This window comes from Mustelus asterias, unplaced genomic scaffold (genome assembly GCF_964213995.1).
Source record: "Mustelus asterias unplaced genomic scaffold, sMusAst1.hap1.1 HAP1_SCAFFOLD_63, whole genome shotgun sequence".
NCBI classification, from domain to species: Eukaryota; Metazoa; Chordata; class Chondrichthyes; order Carcharhiniformes; family Triakidae; genus Mustelus; species Mustelus asterias.
Window position 1 is genome coordinate 111682 of NW_027590128.1, and position 24985 is coordinate 136666.

The 24985-nt window shown below is 46.1% G+C and overlaps 3 protein-coding genes across 3 annotated transcripts in view; 2 read left to right on the plus strand and 1 right to left on the minus strand.

The window, feature by feature from the left end:
- Positions 1-1417: 1417 nt before the first annotated feature.
- LOC144483354 (uncharacterized) lies at positions 1418-4512 on the plus strand. The gene is made up of 2 exons (XM_078202071.1): positions 1418-1682; positions 3233-4512. Exons 1-2 carry the CDS (start codon positions 1445-1447, stop codon positions 3349-3351), a joined length of 357 nt encoding a protein of 118 aa, XP_078058197.1. The 5' UTR covers positions 1418-1444; the 3' UTR covers positions 3352-4512.
- Positions 4513-5716: 1204 nt separating this feature from the next.
- LOC144483325 (uncharacterized) overlaps positions 5717-24985 on the plus strand; it is a 30542-nt gene continuing 11273 nt past the window's right edge. Inside the window, exons 1-2 of the mRNA XM_078202042.1 lie at positions 5717-5852; positions 7142-8298. Coding sequence (XP_078058168.1) covers positions 7468-8298 — 831 coding nt within the window. The 5' untranslated portion in view covers positions 5717-5852; positions 7142-7467. The remainder of the gene's footprint in view (positions 5853-7141; positions 8299-24985) is intronic.
- On the minus strand, positions 8987-21738 carry LOC144483371 (uncharacterized). The gene is made up of 2 exons (XM_078202089.1): positions 21608-21738; positions 8987-15740 (listed from the first exon to the last, which is right to left on the minus strand). Exon 2 carries the CDS (start codon positions 15388-15390, stop codon positions 14437-14439), a length of 954 nt encoding a protein of 317 aa, XP_078058215.1. The 5' UTR covers positions 15391-15740; positions 21608-21738; the 3' UTR covers positions 8987-14436.

The window sequence follows — 24985 nt, forward strand, 5'->3', positions numbered from 1 at the left end:
TTCACAAACACCCGCTGGAGGCCCCAACACCCCCAGTAAGACCCATTGGTTTTATTGTCAGTCTGCAGACAGGAGCTGGAGAACTGAACCCAATCAGAGGAGAGGGAGGGAGAAAACTGGGAGTGGAGGAAAGAAATGATGCAGATGGTGAGATGGGTTTAAGCCCAGGGAGAAGGGAGAGTGTGTGGGACGGGGATTTACAGATTTTGGGGAACAAGAGAGGAAAAAATGTTCCGGAGAAACTAGAATTGTCTGTTCAGGATTTCTATTCCGGACTGACAGTGATGACTTTTCCAAATTTTTTTTTACAGGATATTGGAAGTGGAGGATTGGTAGACAGAAAACTCAAACGAACATCATGACTGGCAAAGTCACTTTGTTCATTCAGAGCTGAAGATCATTGGTCTTTGAATGTGGGAGGAGAAATGTTTGACTCTTCTGTCTGTCGGCAAAGATTTTAAACATCAGTGTGACCGGAAAAGCATTGAAACAAACACACACCCGATTGAGAGTGTTCCAGTGAACTGACTGTGGAAAGAGCTTTAACCAGTCCACAGCCTGAAGAAACATCACACAGTTCACAGCAGGGTGAAACTACATGTATGTTGTGTGTGTGGACGAGGTTTCAACTGATCATCCAACCTGGAGAAACACAAGGGCACCAGCACCATGGAGAAACCGTGGAAATGTGTGGATTGTGGGAAAGGATTCAGTTTCCCATCACAACTGGAAGTTCATTGGTGCAGTCACACTGGGGAGAGACCATTCACCTCCTCCGTTTGTGGGAAGGGATTCACCCATTCATACAACCTTCTGACTCACCAAAGGGTTCACACTGGGGAGAGGCCGTTCACCTGCCCTGTGTGTGGGAAGGGATTCACTCGCTCATCCCACATTGTGACACACCAACTTGTTCACACTGATGAGAGAATGTTTCCATGTTCTGACTGTGGGAAGAGTTTTAAATGCAAAAAAGATCTGCTGACACACCAACGTATTCACACGGGAGAGACCATTCACCTGCTCTGTGTGTGGGAAAGGATTCATTCAGTCATCCCACCTGCAGACACATCAACTTGTTCACTCTGACAACAAACCTTTTAATTGTTCCGACTGCGAAGAGCTTTAAAAACAAAAAGGATCTGCTGACGCACCAATATACTCACACTGGGGAGAGGCCATTCACCTGCTGTGTGTGTGGGAAGGGATTCAGCCGTCCATCTGCCCTACTGAACCGCCAGAGAATTCACACTGGGGAGAGGCCTTCACCTGCTCAGACTGTGGGAAGGGATTCATTAATTCATCCAACCTTCTGACACACCAGCAGGTTCACAGTGAGGAGAGGCCATTCACTTGCTCCGTGTGTGGGAAGGGATTCACTCTTTCATCCAACTTATTGAACCACCAGCGGGTTCACACTGGGGAGAGGCCGTTCACCTGCTCCATGTGTGGGAAGGGATTCAGTCAGTCATCCAACCTGCTGACACATCAGAGAGTTCACAGTGCGGAGAGACCATTTACCTGCTCTGTCTGTGGGAAGGGATTTTCTCATTTATCTTATCTTCTGAAACACCAGCGAGTTCACACTGGGGAGAGGCCGTTCACCTGTAATGTCTGTGGAAAGGGATTTATTCAGTCATCCCACCTGCTAACACACCGGCGAGTTCACAAGGGACTGCAAGGTTTGGATTCTACACTTATCGATGCTGTTAATCATATCCAGGACTGAATCATGTTCACTCTGACTTTTTTCTTCTGTTGAGGTTTGATATTCTGAATAAATGTGAAATAGACATTTGATTGAATCATTGTTGTAGATTTTTGTCTTTTCCATTTGAGTGTTTAACGTCACCAGGCTGGAGCTCAGAAAGGGCAATCTGAGGGAGGATACAGTAGGAACAGAACTTCATTCTAGACACAGTCCTTCAGGGTCACGCTGAGAGGGACAAACAGCACTTTGGTCTTTTTCGTCACTTTTCACTGACAGCAAAGTCCCCGTGTGGGTGAATCCTGAGGTGTGAAAAAAATGTGTCCCAGCCGCTCTTTTCCATGGTTCCGAGCTCCCAGACATGGAACAGAAGCTCCTTTACAACTGTGTTTAGAGTCAGGAAGAACAATGGTGAATGCTGGAAACGTGCTGTCAAAGATTGGTGTAAAACTGGGATCTATTCCTGACTGAGAGTGAAACGGCAGGTTTAGGTTTCCAGACTAAAAATGCAAAAAAGTCTAAAACATTTTAATGTGTGTGTGTCAGTCCTGGTTTATTGAACAGAAACTGGCTTCAAATAAATTGGTTGAAGTCTGCATTAAAGTAGCAGCTGGAGACGTTCAAAGGAGCCTGTTAACTGCTGGGACAATGAGACAACAATTTGATTCCGAGATAGAGAAGGAGCTGCAGTGTGTGTCCAAGAATTCTCAGTTTTGTTGATGTGTGCTTCCCATACACTATCCTTCTAAATAAACCTCACTCCTATCAGCCTTTAACCATTATAAACAGAACAGAGAGAAGCTGAGCAGCATCAGAGCCCTGACTGACCATTTGAGAATGAGTGATGTGTTCAGCTGAAGTTTCCTGTTGGTAGTTTTCTGGGTGATCTCCTTATTTTGATCATTCTCAGTGACCCCTGGGTGTGAACCTGCTCTCCTCTCTTTTAGACATTCACTCACTTAACATCTCCTCTCTCTCAGAAACTCAATCACTTAACCTCTCTCATCTCTCTAACACTCACTGAACGTCTCTCTCTCTCTCTCCAGGCATTCACTCACACTTACCTCACCTTCCACCTCCCTTACACTCTAACCTCGCTCCTGTCTCACATTCACTTAACCTCTCTCCTCTCGGATACTGTGTTCATCACTTAATGTCTCTCTATCTTTCTTTCAAACACTCACTCATTTAACCTTCCTATTTCAGATAATGCTTAAACTTATTCATTGTTTTCTCTCTCTCATTACCTCTCTCTGAAAAAGCACAAACAGACTTCATCTCTCTTCGCTGTCTGAGAAAACATCTAATTGATGGAGATTCAATCCTCTCTGTTTCTCTCTCCCACTTCCTCTGACAGGCCCTGACTCACTTTAAATCTCCTCTTTTCTAATAACCCTGTTTGGGAAAACTCATTTGTTCTCTAATTCCTCCTCATTTCTCCCAGTGATGACCCTCAGTCCATCTCCCAATTCAGTGAATCTGTTAAAAGTCCAAATAATCTCCTTTCTTTATTGTTTAAAACAGGAATGGAGCTGAATGTAATGCTGAGACCAGTAGCAATCTGTGTGGTTGTTCTTGATGCTGTCAGAGTGAGTTCACCCTCACAGACAGGAAGACTGTTCACAGTGATAACATCAAACTGACGCCGGCTGTTTCATTCTCAGGTAACACAACTTCCTGTTTCTCTGCTGCCGGTTCAAAAACGCACATCTCACTTCTGAGCAGAAAATAAATCCAGGGACAACAATCTGTTGAGAACATCTGTCAATGCGGCCTATATCTGTCCACAGAGTCAGGGCAGAATCTCACAGGTCACATTGTGGTGACATTTACAAATGAGTCAGTTATTTCTGTTCAGAGTTTCCATTCACAGATATAGCCAGCTGTGTCTGTGGATCAGTTTCTAAATCATAGAAACCCTACAGTGCAGGAGGAGGCCATTCGGCCCATCAAGTCTGCACCGACCACAATCCCACCCAGGCCCTACCCCCATATCCCTACATATATTTACCCGCTAATCCCTCTAACCTACACATCTCAGAACACTAAGGGGCAAATTTAGCATGGCCAATCAGCCTAACCCACACATCTTTGGAGGAAGGAAGGAGCACCCGGAGGAAACCTACGCAGACACGAGGAGAGTGTGCAAACTCCACACAGACAGCGACCCGAGCCAGGAATCGAGCTCAGGTCCCTGGAGCTGTGAAGCAGCAGTGCTAACCACTGTGCTACCGTGCCACCCACTGAGTTCCCTCTGCTCTGATGTGGAGATGCCGACTCTGCTCCCCATAGCTGGGAACTGATAGCCTGCTCCCTTAAATTCTATATCATTCTCTCTGTATTGCTTGTTTCCTCTGTTTCTCAGCTTTTATCTTTGATTGCGTCATCTTTCTGCTTTTTAAAATCTTTCTCAATTTTTCTCTCAGTCTTTCTGTCTCTCCTTTCCTCTGTATCTCTCTCAGGCTCTGTGTGTTCCTATTTGATCAAGATGTTCAAAATCATGAAGAGTTTCTGATTGATTATAGAGGGAAAAACAGGGAGAAAAGCAGAAAAACCCGGCAGGTCCGGCGGCATCTGTTCAGAGAGTTAACATTTTGAGTCCATGTAATTCTTCAGGGCAGGAAAAACATGCGTTATCCATCTTAGATTAGGGAATGTGATGGGGAGATTTAATAGAGGTGTTTAAAATGACAAATGATTTATGATAGTGTCAATGGAGAGAAATTATCTCGCAGGAGCAGGAGGGTTTGTCGATGGAGAGAATCAATTTCCTCGGTGCAGGAGGGTCTGTAAGCAGAGGACACAGAGATTTAATATAATTGACAACAGAACTGAAGGGGGTGATAAGGAGAATTTTTTGCACAATAACTTGATATGATCTGGAATGCACAAATTGACACGTGCTAGAAGCAGGTTTAATAATAGCTTTCAAAGGGAATTGGATAAATACTTGCAGAAGGTAAATTGGCAGAGTTATGGTGAATGGGATTAATTGGACAGTTCACTCATCTTTGTGACATTCTGAATGTTTCTCTCCTAAGGTTTTAATGTTTGATCTTTTCGGTCATAATGTGTCTCAAACAGAAGATTAAAATATTGTGTTTGATGAGCATCAGATCTCTTTCCTGTGTGTCTGTGTAACTTGCGAACTGGTGATAACCATGAGGAGGAACTGATTATTTTCAGTTCCTCTAACGGACACACCTCAGATATCAGAAATCCCTGGAGTTTCCCATGTCCTCATTATTCTCGCCTCGAGTATAACAGCTCTCAGTCAGGCCGAGTCAGTCACATGTGTCTCTGTCATGATGTTTCCACTTGTATTTTATCACTCACCTCCCAGTGACACTCACTATAACACAGACACCTTAAAATATCATTGTTCCCTTACACTTTGTCCTCCTATTTTAATCAAATGTTTGTTGGGCCTCTTGTCTCCCTTAATGTCAGATTATCTGCAGTTAAAATGACCTCAGAGACACTGAAACCGACCTTTGTGATTTTTATACCAGACTCCAATCAGCCCCAGGAGCTGCAGTTGTAAAATACAGCAGAATTGGAATAACAGATAGGTTATTGTCTGATAATGACAGTGGGGCAGAGTAACACACACCGGAATTTAAATACATTATATCAATAGACCATGACTCACTCACACTATCAAATGAAGCCGAAACTTTGGTTCTGGTGCACTAGATACTGACTGTATTATCATTACATTGGATCTAATGCTGTGTTCACTAACATACTGCAACATGACTTATTATTTGAACAAACATTGTATTTGTTACACTCAGAGTAAGTCAGTGCTTTGCTGTGTTGTCTCTGTGCTCCATCCCCACTCTGATTGTATTGGAGCCTGTGTGTGTCATTGTTACACTGAGACTCTCTCACTATTATTATTGGACAAACAGCAAGTCACCGTCACAATGTCCGGCTGATTGACGGCAGCGCGGACCAATGGGAAGAGGGGGCAGTGCTGGAGGACCGATCTGGAGCGGTCGGTCCTCCAACCAATAGGAGCGAACGAGGGGCGGGGCCAACTTTGACTCGAGTGTGAGTAATGGCGATGGAAAACATTTATTTTGGGCCGGAAATCTGTTCGAGGTGATTGGCGGTACGGAGAGAGCAATGGATCGTCCAGGTGGGTGGAAACGCTGTGTAAGCATGTTGTGAGAGTCGCAAAATGCGGAAGAGAGCCTCCCGGACCCAGTTTGTACCGAGCAGGGCTGCAGCTCCTCATGTTCGTTTCGGGTTAACGTTCGCCATCTTTATTGGGGCAATATGCAGCAGTGCGCATGTGCGGCCGACATGTTTGTAGAGGGCAATGTTGTCAATCAGCGGGAGGCGCTTGTTCCCCAGTGTTCAGAATGGAGACAACTTGTCCATCAAACTGCATCAACCCTCTGAGTCCCAATGTCTTATTGATGAGGCAGAGCGCTGACAGAGAAGGAAATTGAAAGGGAAATAAAAACAATAAATGCTGGAAAATCTCAGCAGATCTGACATCATCCGTGGAGAGAGAATAGAACCAACGTTTTGAGACTGGATAACCCATAGTCAGAGCTTGTACACGTGTAAACAGAGCATGAAAACTTTGACACCTCCATGTACCCTTGTACACCTCAATCAATCTACTTTGCTCCAAGGAGAACAACCCCAAGTTATCCAGCCTAACATTGAGATGTATAAAATTCTGAGGGGCACAGATAGGGGGGATAGAAAGGAACTTTTCTCTTTAGTAGAGAGGTCAATAACCAGGAGCCTGGATTTAAGTTCAGGGGCAGGAGGATTATAGAAGATGTGAGGGAAAGCTTTTTCACTCAGATGGTGGTGGGAATCTGGAACTCACTGCATGAAAGGGTGGTAGAGGTGGGAATCATCATAACATTTAAGAAGAATTTAGGTAAGCTCTTGAAATGCCATAGCACGTAAGGTTACGCACCAAGTGTAGAAAATGGGATTAGAATAGAACGGTGCTTGATGGCCGGCACAAACACCATGGGCCGAAGGGCCTCTTTCCATGCTGTAAAACTCTATGATCACCCACGTTGGCAGCAAGTTCAATATCATCAGTCACAACCCCCCTGTATCTTCACTAACCGAATCAATCCATTTGAAACATTTTTAGTCGAGAATGTCGCTATATTTCTGTTAGACTGGCAGTCTGCATGGAGATTTTCAGCTGTGTGTGTCCAGGACAGGAAGCAGTGAGCATGGATCTGTCAATCAGCCTCAATCAGCACCTTCAGGAGAATTGGGAGGGTGAATATTAGATACAGCAGAGTGAGAATGGAGGGAGAGTGTGTGGGATGGAGATTTACAGCTTTTGGGGAATGAGAGTGGAAAGAATGTTCCACAGAAACTAGAATTGTCTGTTCTGAATTTCTATCCTGTACTGACTGTGATGAATTTTGTAAATTGTTTTTACAGGATATTAGAAGAGGAATCACACCGATAAATCTTAACGATCACATCTCGATCTGACAGAGTCACTCGATTCCTTGGAAACTAAATATCCTCAGCCTCTGAATGGGAAGGAGAAATGTTTGACTGCAAGATTTTAAGCAGCAGTGTGACTGGAAAAACACCGGGACACAAACACACACCTGAGTGAGAGTGTTCCAGTGCACTGACAGTGGAAAGAGCTTTAACCAGTGACACAGCCTGAAAATACATTGCAGCATTCACAGCAGGGAGAGACCATACCGTGTTCTCTGTGTGGACAAGGTTTCAAATGATACAAGGAGACTGAAAATATGGAAAAACCATGGAAATGTGAGGACTGTGGGAAGAGATACAAAGCGCCCTCTCTACTGGAAGCTCATCGGCACAGCCACACTGGGGAGAGGCCGTTCACCTGCTGGGTGTGTGGGAAGGGATTCATTGATTCATCCACTCTGCAGAGACACCAGCAAGTTCACACTGGTGAGAGTGCATTCACCTGCTGTCAGTGTGGGAAGGGATTTACTCAGATATCAAGCCTGCAGACACACCAGCGAGTTCACACTGGGGAGAGGCCATTCACCTGCTCTCAGTGTGGGAAGGGATTCAGTAAGTCATCCAACCTACAGAAACACCAGCGAGTTCACACAGGAGAGAGGCCATTCGGCTGCTCTGCATGTGGGAAAAGATTCACTCAGTTATCTCAGCTGCGGGCACACCAGCGAGTTCACACTGGGGAGAGACCATTCACCTGCTCTCAGTGTGGGAAGGGATTCACTCAATTGTACAGCCTGCAGACACACCAGCGCAATCACACTGGGGAGAGGCCATACAGTTGCTTTCAGTGTGGGAAGGGATTCATTCATTTATCAAACCTGCAGACACACCAGCGAGTTCACACTGGGGAGAAGCCATTCACCTGCTCTCAGTGTGGAAAGGGATTCACTCAGTTATCTAATCTGCGGAGACACCAGCGAGTTCACTCTGGAGAGAGGCCGTTCACCTGCCCCGTGTGTGGGAAGAGATTCACTCGGTTATCCACCCTGCAATCACACCAGCGAGTTCACACCGGGGAGAGACTGTTCATCTGCTCTCAGTGTGGGAAGGGATTCTGTGATTCATCCACCCTGCTGAAACACCAACAAGTTCACAAGTGAATATGGGGATTAAATTCTGCTGTTATTGTTTCTGCTCTCAATTACACCCAGGACTGCATTTTGTTCATTCTCACAGTTGGTCAATGGGGAGGGTCGGAGGGTTTCTTTCTGCTGGACTGGCCGGTCTCACGACTTTGCCTCCAGTGGGCTGATGCTCTTTGAGTCTTGTTGTGAATACCTTGTTTTAAATTTCACAAGGATCACAGAGTGACAGGGTGTGAGGAAGTTCAGAGATATTTAGTCAGCATTTCTGTTTGAAACGCCCCAAGTGCCCATCCAATTTCCTTTGTAATTGTTTATTGTCTCCACTTCCTCCACCCTCGTAGGCAGCGAGTTCCAGGTCATTACCATTCGCTGCATCAAAATATTTTTCCTCATATCCCCCCACCGCATCTCTGACCCAAAACCTTAAATCTGTGTCCCCCCTCGTCCTTGTCCCATCAGCTAATGGGAACAGCTTTTCTTTGTCCACCTTATCTAAACCTGTCAGAATCTTGTCCACCTCTATCAAATCTCCCCTCAACCTCCTTTGCTCCAAGGGGAACAACCCCAGCCTGACATCGACAATAAAGAACAAACCAACAGAATATGTTAATACCTGAAATCAAATGGGAATGTTTAATTTCTGTTTTAAAGATACTGTGAAGATATTGTCCTGGACAATAAAGGAATTTGAATAACTCACCTTGAGCGTGGTTAAACGTGTTATGACCCAGGTCAGAAACTCCAAAGTGTTTTACAAAGTCAGCGGAGCCAGAAGTTTTGCACTTTGATTTTGGCATGGGTGAGCATAAATATTTCACTCCAGGTACGATTCAAGTGAGCCACTAGGAAGCTTTTATCAAACAAAGTGTATTTAAGAACACAGTTAAAGTATAAGAAGAAAAATTAGCATAACTTTTACCAATTGCAATAAAAAGCAACCATGATCTTGTATCAACCAGTACAGCTAAGTATACAGTTGCAAATCAAATAATCCCTTCAAACATACACCCCGTTCTAGGCTTTGCCCAGAAAGCAGGTATGCTCACATGATGCTGGATTTGGCAGCTTTTTAACACCTGTTGTGAATTAGTCCTTTAAATGTTGAATTCAAACTTTGACTTCCCAGTCTGCAGTCCAAAGAGCTTGTTACGAAAGAAAACTAAAATCTTTCTCCTGTTTAAAAAAAATGTCCAAAGAGAGCACTGACCTTTCAATCAGGCTCCACCCAACAATTCCAAAAGGGTCATAAAACTCCAGGTCACTGTATTAGCCCAGGCTGAAAATCAACAAGATGCCCATTATATTGCTTCATTATATTCATAGAATAGAATCCCGATAGCACAGAAGGAGGCCATTTGGCCCATCAAGCCTGCACTGACAACAATCCCAGCCTATATCCGTAACCCCACATATTTACCCTGCTAATCCCCCAGAAACTAGGGTCAATTTAGCACAGCCAATCAACCTAATCCACACAGCTTTGGACTGCAGGAGGAAACCGGAGCATCCGGAGGAAACTCATGCAGACACGGGGAGAATGTGCAAACTCCACACAGACAGTAACCCAAGCCAGGAATCAAACCTGGATCCCTGGTGCTGTGAGGCAGCAGTGCTAACCACTGCGCCACCGTGCCGCCATATTGTACTTTGTATTAGTGGAGTTGTAAATCAGTGAAGGCCAGCATAATACTTGGTCTGCGACACACTCCGCCATCCATGAACTTTGTTTTAAAGAAATCTACATTTGAAAGCCCGGTCATTGCATGAAATATCAGACAATAACGGGGAGATAAGAAAGACAGACACTCACTTTGATCTTTTCGTCAGCACATCTGAGAGTTAAGAATGTGTGACATGATTTTGGGATACCGGAGTGAGTGTACAGATGTGATTTGTTACATGTGAAAAATAACAAGCCTAAATTCATGGTGAGATGGAGTGAAGAGCGGGTCCCAAACACACACAGCTACTTGAGACACAGCAGGAGATGAAATGGTTAATGTGGCCAGGGGATTGAGACAACATTGTGACATCATCAAGGCATTGACACACACTCCAGAGAGAAACTGAGTTCAAAACAATCAGGGTCCAATTAAACACACTGCACAGGGACAGAAAGTGAGGAAAATTACAGTAAAATGGATAATATTCTAGATTGGGACAATTAAGGGCTTGGGGGAAATAACACAGAGTAAGAACTGTCCACAACTTGGATAGGGGTAAAGAGAGAGCTGGAGAATGTTTTACATCCATGCTTGATCTGTTGCTTGAAGCATCTGTCCTTATGTACGAGTAACCTAGAACTCACGGTGCTCCTTCAGGAGAAGAAAAGATCGAGTAGACGTTACCCCAGGCGGGACCAGAACAGAACTGGAAAATAACGGAGTGAAGTTGAGTGAGGGGTCAGAGAGAGAGCATGTTTAACAGCTCTCTTGAAAGCCCAGCATGTTAAAGAGCCTGCCAACCCCTCACCCACTTTCCCTAAAGTGCATCAATCTCTGCAGGAAATGTCCAGAAAAATCAAATATTTTTACTGATAAAAGTTTATTAATGAAACAGAACATGGTTAAAACAAACAGAAAATGACTTGAGGATCAAAGACAACCAGAGTAAAAGGATGTTCACAATGTTCTGGACACAAATGGTTTCTCTTCAGCTCCTCTGTACCCTGTTCCTGTGACTCCCCGCTTTGGACACAGGGACACTGAACCCCGGGGGTCACCCCACCATCAGCCTCGGTCACCCCCTCCCATGTCCTGATTGGTTGGAGGCCCATTTCCCACTCCAGTACCTTCCCATCTCTCTAACAGTGCAGTTTCCCAACTGGGGCACAGGCCCCGTTATTCTCAGCTAAATTCAGCCCTCAGCTCCGTCGCCTGGCTGTCATTGACACGAGCAATAGAGACAGAAAGGGAAGTCGAAACTTGTGTCTCTAAGCCAACGTTTCAACATTTGTGAGTCAAATCCATGTTATTTACACTGGGGGTTTTTATGATGAGATTAATTGAAGTGTTCGGCGAGTCAGCAAGCTCGAGAAGCACTGATTCCAGATTGTTCAATACTTCTGTCTTGAATCACAAAAGCTTCTCACTTTATCCCCTTCCTGAACTGAATTCCATCATCCTGAGCAGCTGTGGGTGTCACCCCTCTGTGTAAACTCCTGCCCCTTTTTATAAGGCTCTCTCATTCCTTATTGTGGGTCAATTCTTTAATGGTTGAGGATCGCTCTGTGATGTAGTGAGTGTTTATCCGGTCAATCAATGTTTCTGATGTCAGTCAGAATGTCCATCGTTACTTTTCACCTGTTTCTTACTCTGTGTTTTATAAAAATAAAGTTTATAAACTTTTACAGAATGGTCAGCTTTAAGGTTTCTGTAGGTGGTGATGAGGTCAGCCAAAGGTCAAAGCCTCTCTCTTTTCTCCTTCCTGTTTAACTAAGGGGTTGTGTGGAATATTCCATTCAGGGGGAGGTGTTGGGATAGTGGGAATGTCTCTGGCCGAGTAATGCAGAGACCCAGCAAAGGATCCGGGGACAGGCAGCTGGTGGGATTTGAATTCAGTGAATCAATCTGGAATTATATAAAGTTAGTGTCAGAAACGGTGACCATGAAACTTTCATCGATTGTTGTAAAAACCTGTCCAGTTCACCCTATTAATGCTCCCTATTAGGGAAGGAAATCTGCCATCCTTACCCGGTCTGGCCTACATGTGAATCCAGACCCACACAGCGATGTGGGTGACTCTTAACTGTCCCTCTGAAATGGCCGAGCAAGTCACTCCGTTCAGGGGCAATTAGGAGATGAGCAACGTGTGCTGGGGCTTTGCCAGCAGTGTCCACATCCCAGGGAAGAATAAAGAATATTCCAGGGAAAGTGATGGGTGATTTGAAATGAATTGAAAGTAGGTCAGGAGGTGCTCGTATCGTCCAGAGCTGCTTTTCAATGGATCCTCCTGTTTAAAATAAAAACACATCAGTGTGTCCCTTTCCCAGACACACTGACCTTGGAATATCACAATGCTGTTTTTAAACATTCCTTTGTTAAAGAATCAGTCATTTAGAATTGTGAAACAGACAGAAATTAAATGTTTCGTTTTTCCTGGGATCCTCCTGTGCCTGGCACCGGTGTCCTGAACAAGGTTATTAACATTCTCTGTGTTAAAGGTTCCTCCTGGTTCTTGCTGTCTGTTGTGTCCTTTGTCACAGTCGGTACCAGGACATTTCTATTGAAAGGTTGTTAAGAAATTCCAGTGAATTCCAGCCCCTTGTGTAACGTTCCATTTGGTGTGCGTCAGATTCAGAGATGTCCACGTGTGTGTGAAAAGGGTTCTCGGTCAGGGTTTTAACCCTTCTTTCCCCGTTAGTAACAATGAGCCCTGTATTCAATTCTAAAGTATAAAGTCCTCATTAGATATCAATTCTACCTGTTATCTACATTTCACCAACCAGTCTATATTTTCATCACAGGACTGCAGTGGGAGCACCGTCAACATCTTACTAACTTGATTGATTTTATCGAGGAGGTGACGAAGGTGATCGATGAGGGTAGGGCAGTGGATGTTGTGAACATGGATTTTAGTCAGGCTTTCGACAAGGTCCCTCATGGTCGGCTCATCCAGAAGATTAAGATGCATGGGATTCACGGTGACTTGGCCACTTGGATTCAGAATTGACTTGCCCATAGAAGTCAGAGAGTAGTGATGGAGGGTGTTTTTCTGGCTGGAGGTCCATTCCCAGTGGTGTTCTGCAGGGATCTGTACTGGGACCTGCGCTATTTGTGATATATATAAATGACTTGGATGAAAACGTGGATGGGTGGGTTAGTAAGCTTGCAGACGACACAAAACTAGATGGAGCTGTAGATAATGTAGAAGGTTGTCAAAGGATACAGTGGGATGTAGATCAGCTGCAGATATGAGCGGAGAAATGGCAGATGGATTTTAATCCGGGCAAGTGTGAGGTGCTGCACTTTGGGAGATCAAATATTAAGGATAAGTATATAGTTAATGTACAGAGGGATCTTGGGGTTCAAGTCCATAGCTTCCTGAAATTAGCCACACAAATATTTAGTCGGTAAAGAAGGCATATGGCATGCTTGCCTTTATTGAGTACAAGAGTCAGCATGCCATGTTGCAGCTCTATAAAACTTTGTTTGGGCTGCACTTAGAATATTGTGTTCAATTCTGGTCGCCACATTACAGAAAGGATGCAGAGGCTTTGATGAGGGTGCAGAAGAGGTTTTTCAGGATGCTGCCTGGATTGGAGGGTGTGAGCGACTGACAAACGAGGGTTGTTTTCTCGATAGCGGCGGAGGGTGAGGGGAGACCTGATAGCAGTCTATAAAATGAGAGACACAGAATCTTTTCCCCCAGACTTGATATGTCTAATACCAGGGAGCATGCACTTAAGGTGAGATGGGCAAAGTTCAAAGGAGATGTGAGAGGTAAGTGTTTTTACACAGAGAGTGGTAGGTGTCTGGAATGCGCAGCTAGGAGTGGTGGTGGAGGTAGATACGATAGGGGCGTTTAAGGGGGTTTTAAATAAGCACATGAATATGTGAGGAATAGAGGAATATGGACCAAGGGCAGGCAGAAAGGAATAGTTTAATTTGGCATCATGTTCGACACAACATGGTGGGCTGAAGGGTCTGTTCCTGTGCTGTGCTGTTCTACGTTCTATTTGTGATCTCCATTGAGAAAAAGGAAACAGAGGCACTGGAGAAGGAGCAAGAAAGATTCACAAGAATAATCCCAGAACTGTCATCACTTGTGAACTCACTGGTGTTTCACCAAGTTTGCTGACTGAGTGAATCCCTTCCCAGTCAGAGCAGGTGACCAGCCTCTGCCTGGTGTGACCTCACTGGTGGGACATTAGTTCCCGAGAGCTTTTGAAGCCACGCCCACATTTAAAGGGTCTCTCCTGGGTGTGATGATGTTGTGTCTGGGCAGGCTGGATAACTGAGTAAATCCTTTAGCACACACCGAGCAGGTGAATGGTTTCTCCCCGGTGTGAACTCACTGGTGTTTCAGCAGTGTTGATGATATTCTAAACCTCCTTGAACAGTGAGAGCAGCTGAACGGCCTCTCCCCGGTGTGAATGTGCTCGGGGATCATCAGTTCCTGAGAGCTTCTGAAGCCGGCCTCTCAGGCAGAGCATTTAAAGAGGCTCTCCTTGGAGTGAGTGGCTTTGTGTTTCAGCAAGCTGGATGAAGTAGTGAATCCCTTCCCACACACAGAGCAGGGGAATGGTCTTTCCACAGTGTGAACTCGCTGATGTTCCCACAGGTTGGATGGCCTTTTAAACCTCTTTGAGCAGTGAGAGCAGCTGAACGATCTCTCCTCAGTGTGAATGCGCTGGTGGGACACTAGTTCTCCAGAGCTTTTGAATCCGCTCCCACAGTCAGAGCATTTAAAAGGTCTCTCATTGGTGTGAGTGAGATTGTGTCTGCGCAGGTGGGATAACAGAGTGAATCCCTTCCCACACACAGAGCAGGTGAACGGTCTCTCCCCGGTGTGAACTCGCTGGTGTATCCGCAAGTTGTATAATGTTCTAAACCTCTTTGAGCAGTGAGAGCAGCTGAACGGTCTGTCCTCAGTGTGAATGCGCTGGTGGGACACCAGTTCCCCAGAGCTTTTGAATCCGCTCCCACAGTCAGAGCATTTAAAGGGTCTCTCATTGATATGAGTGACTCGGTGTGTCTTCAGGGTGAATGACTGAGTGAATCCCTTCCCACACTGAGAGCAGGTGAACGGTCTCTCCCCAGTGTGAACTCGCTGGTGAATCTGCAGGTTGGATGAAGTTCTAAATTTCTTTGTGCAGTGAGAGCAGCTGAATGGTCTCTCCTCAGTGTGAATGCGCTGGTGGGACATCAGATACTGAGAGCTTTTGAATCCACTCCCACAGTCAGAGCATTTAAATGGTCTCTCATTGGTATGAGTGAGATTGTGTTTCTGCAGGCTGGATAACTGAGTGAATCCCTTCCCACACACACAGCAGGTGAATGGTCTCTCCCCAGTGTGACTGCGTTGATGAGTTTCCAGATCAGATGGGAACCTGAATCTCTTCCCACAGTCCCCACATTTCCACGGTTTCTCCATGGTGCGGGTGTCCTTGTGACTCTCTAGGTTAAACAATCAGTTAAATCTCACACAGAACACAGGTACAGTCTCTCCCCGCTGTGAATGCTGCGATGTATTTTCAGGCTGTGTAACTGGTTAAAGCTCTTTCCACACTCAGTGCACTGGAACACTCTCACTCGGGTGTGTGTATCTCAGTGCATTTCTAGTCACAGTGATGTTTACAATCTTTTGAAGCCAAGAGGCCAAACAAACATTTCTCCTGCTAGATTCAAAGGCCGATGATATTCAGGTCTCAAGAAATCGAGTCACTCTGTCAGATCTCGATGTGATGTTGGAGATTTCTGTCTGATTTCTCCTTGTCTAATATCCTGTAAGTCAATTTAGAAAAAAAACATCACAATTCAGAATATGATCGAAATTCAAATCGACATTTCTAGTTTCTATGGAGCATTCATTAAAGACACAGTCATGGAGCATTAAACTTGCCGAGCAGGGCCTCCCGTATCAGCACACAGGCAGCTGCTTTGTGAGACTGCCAGCAGTACAGACAAGTCAGAGATAAGGGTGTCCTCAGAAGTGGGATTCATTGTGAAAGCTCAGGGACGGTTGATAAGATGCAGCAATTCTATGATTCTAATGAACATTCTTTCCTCTCCCATTCCCCAAAAGCTGTAAATCTCCATCCCACACACTCTCCCTCCATTCTCACTCTGCTGTATCTAATATTCACCCTCCCAATTCTCCTGAAGGTGCTGATTGAGGCTGATTGACAGATCCATGCTCACTGCTTCCTGTCCAGCACAGAAATCAGAACAAATAGGAGCTGCAGTCAGCATTCGACCCATCGAGTCTGCTCAACCATTCATTGAGATTATTGGTTGATCTACCTCTGCATTATTTTCCCCACACTGCCCCCATATCCATCGATATCTTCAATATCTAGAAACCTATCAATCCCTCTCTTGAAAATTTTTGATGACTGAGGCTCTATAGTCCTCTGGGGTAGAGAATCCAAAACATCACCACATCCTTGAGTGAAGAAATCCTCATCTGAGCTTTCTCTCCATTTTCCAGCCTGTTCCCAATAATTATTGACTCCCTTGTCATTCAAAAACTGTCTAACTCATCCTTGAATATATTCAATCCCTCCACTGGTCCCTATGGAAGAGAAATCTAGATACTAACAATTCTCTGAGGGAAGAGATTGTTGGAAATATATAATATAGCTGCAGTCCAAAATTACACAGCCAGATATAATAAGTGTATTTTATTACAGAGCTATAAATAATATATCGAACCATATAACAACAGGGGAGCGGATAGCCTCGCGGTATTATCGCTAGACTATTAATCCAGAAACTTAGCTGATGTTCTGGGGGACCCGGTTCGAATCCCACCATGGCAGATGGTGGAATTTGAATTTAAAAACAAAATCTAGAATTAAGAATCTACTGATGACCATGAAATCATTGTCGATTGACCAGAAAAACCCATCTGGTTCATTAATGTGCTTTAGGGAAGGAAATCTGCCGTCCTTACCCAGTCTGGCCTACATGTGACTCCAGAGCCACAGCAATGTGGTTGACTCTCAACCAGCCTCTGAAATGGCCTAGCGAGCCATTCAGTTCAAGGGCAAATAGGGATGGGCAATAAATGTTGGCCCAGCCGGCAATGCCCGTGTCCCAAGGATGAATAAAAAACACCATCAGACACGTCTCTGTCCGATATTAGTTTACTGTCCCCTTTAATATATTTCAGAAATTAGATGGGCACATGAAGGAAATAAAGTTGCAGGGGAAAGGGAATATAGAAAGGGAATGGGACTGACTGGATTCTTCTACAGAGAGTCGGCATGGATTCGAGTTACTGAATGGACTCCTTCTGCGCTGTAATGACTCGATGAGTGGAAATATATAACATAGTTTCAGTGCTACATTACAAAATGAGAAATAATAATAAATGTACTTTGTTACAGAACCATAAATAATATATCAAATCTACAATGTAACAACACTAAGCATATCTCTGTCCTATATTAATTTATTGTTCTCTTAAATGTCAGCCATCTCCTGGGGAAACCAGCCCTTGAATTGTGAACATTCGGAAAGGGACCATCCTTTTAGCCAGACAAATCAATGTGTCAAGCTGAGGGAGCAAAGGATGTCAATGTCTTTAAGTCAGAGAGAGGGGGACCTGAGCCAACCTTTCCAGAGTCTGCAGCCTCCCTGGATTCACTTCCTTTCCCTTCAGTTGCTGCAAGTCCCCAATTTCCCCCAGAATGAGAAAAGAAATGGAAAGGGGGATAAAAGAATGTGTTTTACTCACAGATGTGGGCGACAGAAGGAAGTTTGAGTCTGTCTGTACTCAATATTCATTCAGAGAGACCTCTTTTTAGGTCAAACCAAACCAAGTAAACAAACTCAGATTAAATCAGGACAAAGTAAAAGGGGCAGCTCCCCAAAAAGGAGGGGGAACAGCCCGAACAGAAATCAAAATACAAAGGAAACTTAAAAACATCAAATTAAAATGTGATTATTAGGGTCAATAATGCACCCCAACCCCTGCGGTGCCCAGCGGGCGCGGAAGGCGTCAACCTCGCCCGTGGACACCACATGCTCCCTCTCCAGGGACACCTGGCCGCGAACGTAGCCGCGGTAGAGGGGAAGACAGTCAGGATGGACGGCCCCCTCGATCGCCCGCAGCCTGGACCGGTAAATGGCGCGTTTCGCCAGGCCCAGGAGCAGGTTCACGAGGAGGTCGCCATCCCGACCCTCCCCTCTCCGCACCGGGTGTCCGTAGATCAGGAGCGTGGGACTGAAGTGCAGACAAAACATCAACAAAAGGTTCTTTAGGAAAACATAAAGGGAGTGCAGCCTAAGACACTCAACATAGACATGGTCCACGGACTCCACAAGGCCGCAGAAAGGGCAGTCTTCGGAGCCCGTGAACCAGTGAATCCTACGGTTGTGCGGAACTGCTGCATGCATCACCCTCCACCCCAGGTCCCCGACGTAATTGGGGGAGATCCCTCCGTAGAGGGACCTCCACTGAAGACCTCCACTGCCCGGCAGCAACAAGGCCCGCCAAGATGTATCCGGGCGACAGGCGAGGAGGCAGTAGTGGAGGGTATGCAGCAGCAGCCCGCACAGGAAACGCCTCCGCGCGCTAGAAAAAGGCACGGATGACATTTCCGCGAGGCGGCTCAGGCTGTGGGGCACCTCACCCAGGGGAGGGGACTGAGGCTTTGGGCCAATGCGGAATTCCGCCCGAACAGGGGAACGCTCGGGCGGGATTCCACCGCAAGCATGTGCCGCCTCAAGACCGCGTGCACTTTTGGGGCCGAGCATGACCGTCCTAAGGTCTTGGATGGCTTTGGCTTTGGACACCCCCGCGCGCTCAGCACGTCCCCGATTCTGGTCACCCCGGCGTCCACAGCCCTCCTCTCCACCAGCCACCTGAAGTTATACGGCTGGAGGAGCGGATTCCTGAGCAGCGGCGCTCGCACGAGAGCCGCTACTCCTGACGGGAGGGAGCTGCGTCGCGAGTCGACCGTGTTCCAGACAGTGAGGAGGTCCTGGTAAAAGACGGGCAACTCCTGCAGGGTGGTGGAAGCACGCCCCAGTTCGATATGCAGGAGCTGCACGTCATAATTGAGGCCGTGCCACTGGCGGAAGAAATACGTCGCCATGGCTCACCACTGTGGAGGGGGCTCAACGTAAAGGTACCTCTGCAGGGCCTGGAGGCGGAAGGTCGCTATCTGAGTGCGGAGGCACACCAGACCTTGTCCGCCCTCCTCAAGCGGGAGATGCAGAACCGCAGCAGGGACCCAGTGCAGTCGATTGTCCCAGAAGAACCGCAGGAGGGTTCTCTGGATATTGGCTACAAAGCCAGGGGGAGGGGTCAAAGGGACCAGCCGGTACCACAGCATGGAGGCGAACACCTGGTTTATGATGAGAACTCGCGCCCGTGAATGGTCACAAACACTCACCTCTGAAACAATTTAACTGATTTTAACATTAAAATCTCCTGCTGGAGCCTGCAGCTGGACTGATGCGTTGGCATCAGAGAAAAATCTCCCAGTTGAGCAAATCCCCGGGGAGCGGGGGTGATGTCACTGTGCAATTGTAAGTATGCGATGAGATCACAGACAGGAACACAGAATACCTGGGTCTGTGCAAACCAGTGATCACCACACATTATGGAGGATGTGAGGCTCCTTGACCAGGTGCATAGGAGATTTATCAAAGTGGTTCCAGGGATGAGGAATTATAGTTCCAATGTTAGGCTGGATAACTTGGGGTTGTTTGTCTCGTCACTGGACGCAGGTGAGGTCCCAGAGGATTGGAGGATAGCTAATGTGGTCCTGTTATTTAAGAAGGGTAGGAAGGATAACCGGGGTAATTATAGGCCGGTGAGCTTGACGTCCGTGGTGGGGAAGTTGTTGGAGAAGATTCTTAGAGATAAGATGTATGCGCATTTAGAAAGGAATAAACTCATTAACGATAGTCAGCATGGTTTTGTGAGAGGGAGGTCATGCCTCACTAACCTGGTGGAGTTTTTTGAAGAAGTGACCAGAATGGTTGACGAGGGAAGGGCCGTGGATGTCGTCTATATGGACTTTAGTAAAGCGTTTGACAAAGTCCCTCATGGTAGGCTGGTGAAAAGGGTTGGATCTCATGGGATAAAGGGGGAGGCGGCTAGATGGGTGGAGAACTGGTTTGGTCACAGAAGACAGAGGGTCTTTTTCCGGCTGGAGGCCTGTGACTAGTGGTGTTCCGCAGGACTCTGTATTGGGACCTCTGCTGTTTGTGATTTATATAAACGATCTGGAAGAAGGTGTAACTGGGGTGATCAGTAAGTTTGCGGACGACACAAAATTGGCAGGACTTGCAGATAGTGAGGAGCATTGTCAGAAGCTACAGAAGGATATAGATAGGCTGGAAATTTGGGCAAAGGAATGGCAGATGGAGATCAATCCGATAAATGCAAAGTGATGCATTTTGGTAGAAATAATGTGGGAGGAGCTATACGAGAAATGGCAGAACCATAAAGGGTGTAGATACGCAGAGGGACCTGGGTGTGCAAGTCCACAGATCCTTGAAGGTGACGTCACAGGTGGAGAAGGTGGTGAAGAAGGCATATGGCATGCTTGCCTTTATAGGACGGGGCATAGAGTATAAAAGTTGGGGTCTGATGTTGCAGATGTATAGAACGTTGGTTCGGCCGCATTTGGAATACTGCGCCCAGTTCTGGTCGCCACACTACCAGAAGGACGTGGAGGCTTTGGAGAGAGTACAGAGGAGGTTTACCAGGATGTTGCCTGGTATGGAGGGGCTTAGTTATGAGGAGAGATTGGGTAAACTGGGGTTGTTCTCCCTGGAAAGACAGAGGATGAGGGGAGACTTAATAGAGGTGTACAAAATTATGAAAGGCATAGATAGGGTGAACGGTGGTAAGCTTTTCCCCAGGTCGGTGGTGACGTTCACAAGGGGTCATAGGTTCAAGGTGAAGGGGGGGAGGTTTAACACAGATATCAGAAGGACATATTTTACACAGAGGGTGGTGGGGGCCTGGAATGCGCTGCCAGGCAAGGTGGTGGAGGCGGACACACTGGGAACGTTTAAGACTTATCTAGATAGCCATATGAACGGAGTGGGAATGGAGGGATACAAAAGAATAGTCTAGTTGGACCAGGGAGCAGCACGGGCTTGGAGGGTCGAAGGGCCTGTTCCTGTGCTGTATTGTTCTTTGTTGTGCTCCTTAGAGCAAAGTAGATTGATAGAGGTGTACAAGGGTACATGGAGGTGTCAAAGTTTACATGCTCTGTTTACACGTGTACAAGCTCTGTCTATGGGTCATCCAGTCTCAAAACGTTGGTTCTATTCTCTCTCCACAGATGCTGTCAGATCTGCTGAGATTTTCCAGCATTTACTGTTTTTATTTTCCTTTCTTTTTCCTTCTCTGTCACCGCTCTGCCTCATCAATAAGAGATTGGGACTCAGACGGTTGATGCAGTTTGATGGACAAGTTGTCTCCATTCTGAACACTGGGGAACAAGCTCCTCCCACTGATTGACAACATTGCCCTCTACAAACATGGCGGCCGCACGTGCGCACTGCTGCATATTGCCCCCAATAAAGATGGCGAACGTTAACCCGGGACGAACATGAGGAGCAGCAGCCCTGCTCGGTACAAACTGGGTCCGGGAAGTTCTCTTCCGCGGTTTGCGACTTACACAACATGCTTACGCAGCGTTTCCACCCACCCGGACGATCCATTGCTCTCTCCGTACCTCCAATCACCTCTAACAGATTTCCGAGCCCAAAACAAAAGCCGTTTCCCATCGCCATTACTCACACTGCGCATGCTCCAGTCAAAGCTGGCCCCGCCCCTCGGTCGCTCCGATTGGTTGGAGGACCGACCGCTCCATGTCGATCCTCCAGCACTGTCCCCTCTTCCCATTGGTCCGCGCCGCCGTCAATCAGCCGGGCATTGTGATGGTGATTTGCTGCTTGTCCAATAATAACAGTAAGAAGTTTAACAACACCAGGTTAAAGTCCAACAGGTCTATTTGGTAGCAAACGTCACACAAGCTTTCGGAGCCTCAAGCCCCTTCTTCAGGTGAGTGGGAATTCTGTTCACAAACAGGGCTTATAAAGACATAGACTCAATTTACAGAATAATGGTTGGAATGCGAATCCTTGCAACTAATCAAGTCTTAAAGGTACAAACAATGTGAGTGGAGAGCTTCCACTCTAAACACGTTAAAGAAGCCATCCCCTGCGGACAGGCCCTCCGTATACACAGGATCTGCTCGGATGAGGAGGATCGCAACAGACACCTCCAGATGCTGAAAGATGCCCTCATAAGAACAGGATATAGCGCTCAACTCATTGATCGACAGTTCCGACGCGCCACAGCGAAAAACCGCACCGACCTCCTCAGAAGACAAACACGGGACAAGGTGGACAGAGTACCCTTCGTCGTCCAGTACTTCATCGGAGCGGAGAAGCTGCGGCATCTCCTCTGGAGCCTTCAACATGTCATTGATGAAGACGAACATCTCGCCAAGGCCATCCCCACACCCCCACTTCTTGCCTTCAAACAACCGCACAACCTCAAACAGACCATTGTCCGCAGCAAACTACCCAGCCTTCAGGAGAACAGTGACCACGACACCACACAACCCTGCCACAGCAACCTCTGCAACACGTGCCGGATCATCGACACAGATGCCATCATCTCACGTGAGAACACCATCCACCAGGTACACGGTACATACTCTTGCAACTCGGCCAACGTTGTCTACCTGATACGCTGCAGGAAAGTATGTCCCGAGGCATGGGACATTGGGGAAACCATGCAGACACTGCGACAACGGATGAATGAACATCGCTCGACAATCACCAGGCAAGACTGTTCTCTTCCTGTTGGGGAGCACTTGAGTGGTCACGGGCATTCAGCCTCTGATCTTCGGGTAAGCGTTCTCCAAGGCTGCCTTCACGACACATGACAGCGCAGAGTCGCTGAGCAGAAACTGATAGCCAAGTTCCGCACACGAGGACGGCCTCAACCGGGATATTGGGTTCATGACACACTATCTGTACTCCCCACAGCTTGCCTGGACTTGCAGAGTCTCACTGGCTGTCCTGTCTGGAGACAATACACATCTCTTTAGCCTGTCTTGATGCTCTCTCCACTCGCATTGTTTGTACCTTTAAGACTTGATTAGCTGTAAGTATTCGCATTCCAACCACTATTCTGTAAATTGAGTTTGTGTCTTTATGTGCCCTGTTTGTGAACAGAATTCCCACTCACCTGAAGAAGGAGCTTAAGGCTCCGAAAGCTTGTGGCTTTTTCTACCAAATAAACCTGTTGGACTTTAACCTGGTGTTGTTAAACTTCTTACTGTGTTTACCCCAGTCCAACGCCGGCATCTCCACATTAGCAATAACAGAGTCTCAGTGTAACAATGACACACACAGGCTCCAATACAATCAGAGTGGAGATGGGGCACAGAGACAACACAGCAAAGCACTGACTTACTCTGAGTGTAACAAATACAATGTTTGTTCAAATAATAAGAGTCACGTTGCAGTATGTTAGCGAACACAGCATTGGATCCAATGTAATGGTAATACAGTCAGTATCTCGTGCACCATAACCAAAGTTTCGGTTTCATTTGATAGTGTGAGTGAGTCATGGTCTATTGATATAATGTATTTAGATTCCGGTGTGTGTTACTCTGCCACTGTCATTATCAGACAATAGCCTGTCTGTTATTCCAATTCTGCTGTATTCTACAACTGCAGTTTCAGTGTCTCTGAGGTCATTTTAACTGCAGGTAATCTGACATTAATGGAGACACGAGGCCCAACAAACATTTGATTATAATAGGAGGACAAAGTGTAAGGGAACAATGATATTTTAAGGTGTCTGTGTTGTGGTGAGTGTCACTGGGAGGTGAGTGATAAAATACAAGTGGAAACATCATGACAGAGACATGTGACTGACTCGGCCTGACTGAGAGCTGTTATACTCGAGGCGAGAATAATGAGGACATGGGGAACTCCAGGGATTTCTGATATCTGAGGTGTATCTGTTAGAGGAACTGAAAATAATCAGTTCTTCCTCATGGTTATCTCCAGTTCTCAAGTTACACAGACACACAGGAAAGAGATCTGACAGCTCATCAAACCCAATATTTTAATCTTCTGTTTGAGACACATTATAATCGAAAAGATCAAATATTAAAACCTGAGGAGAGAAACATTCAGAATGTCACAAGGATGAGTGAACTGTCTAATTAATCCCATTCACCATAACTTTGCCAATTTATCCTCTGCAAGTATTTATCCAATTCCCTTTGAAAGCTACTATCAAACTTGCTTCTAGCACCTGTCAGTTAGTGCATTCCAGATCATATGAAGTTATTGTGTAAAACATTCTCCTTATCACCCCCTCCAGTTCTGTTGTCAATTAAATTAAATCTCTGTGTCCTCTGCTTACAGACCTTCCTGCACGGAGGAAATCGATTCTCTCCATCGACAAACCCTCGTGCTCCTGGGAGATAATTTCTCTCCATTGACACTATCATAAATTATTTGTCATTTTAAACACCTCTATTAAATCTCCCAGCACATTCCCCAACCTAAGATGGATAACCCATGTTTCTCCTGCCCTGAAGAATTATATGGACTCAAAATGTTAACTCTGAACAGATGCCGCTGGACCTGCCGGGTTTTTCTGCTTTTCTCCCTGTCATTCCTTCCATAATCAATCAGAAACTCTTCATGATTTTGAACATCTTGATCAAATAGGAACAATCAGAGCCTGAGAGAGATACAGAGGGAGAGACAGAAAGAAAAATTGAGAGATTTTAAAAAGCAGAAAGATGAGGTGGTCAAAGATAAAAGCTGAGAAACAGAGGAAACAAGCAATACAGAGAGAATGCTCTGTATGTAAGGGAGCAGGCTATCAGTTCCCAGCTGTGGGGAGCACAGGGAACTCAGTAACTGATCCACAGACACAGCTGGTTATATCTGCGAATGGAAACTCTGAACAGAAATAACTGGCTCATTTGTAAATGTCACCACAATGTGACCTGTGTGAC

Excerpts from the sequence above, each read along its gene's own strand:
- LOC144483354 (XM_078202071.1), top strand. The coding sequence starts at position 1,445 with ATGTGTGGGAAGGGATTCAGTCAGTCATCCAACCTGCTGACACATCAG. Across the intron at positions 1,683-3,232 it reads AGTTCACAAGGGACTGCAAG|GAATGGAGCTGAATGTAATG; the intron begins GTTTGGATTCTA and ends TGTTTAAAACAG.
- LOC144483371 (XM_078202089.1), bottom strand. The coding sequence starts at position 15,390 with ATGGAGAAACCGTGGAAATGTGGGGACTGTGGGAAGAGATTCAGGTTC.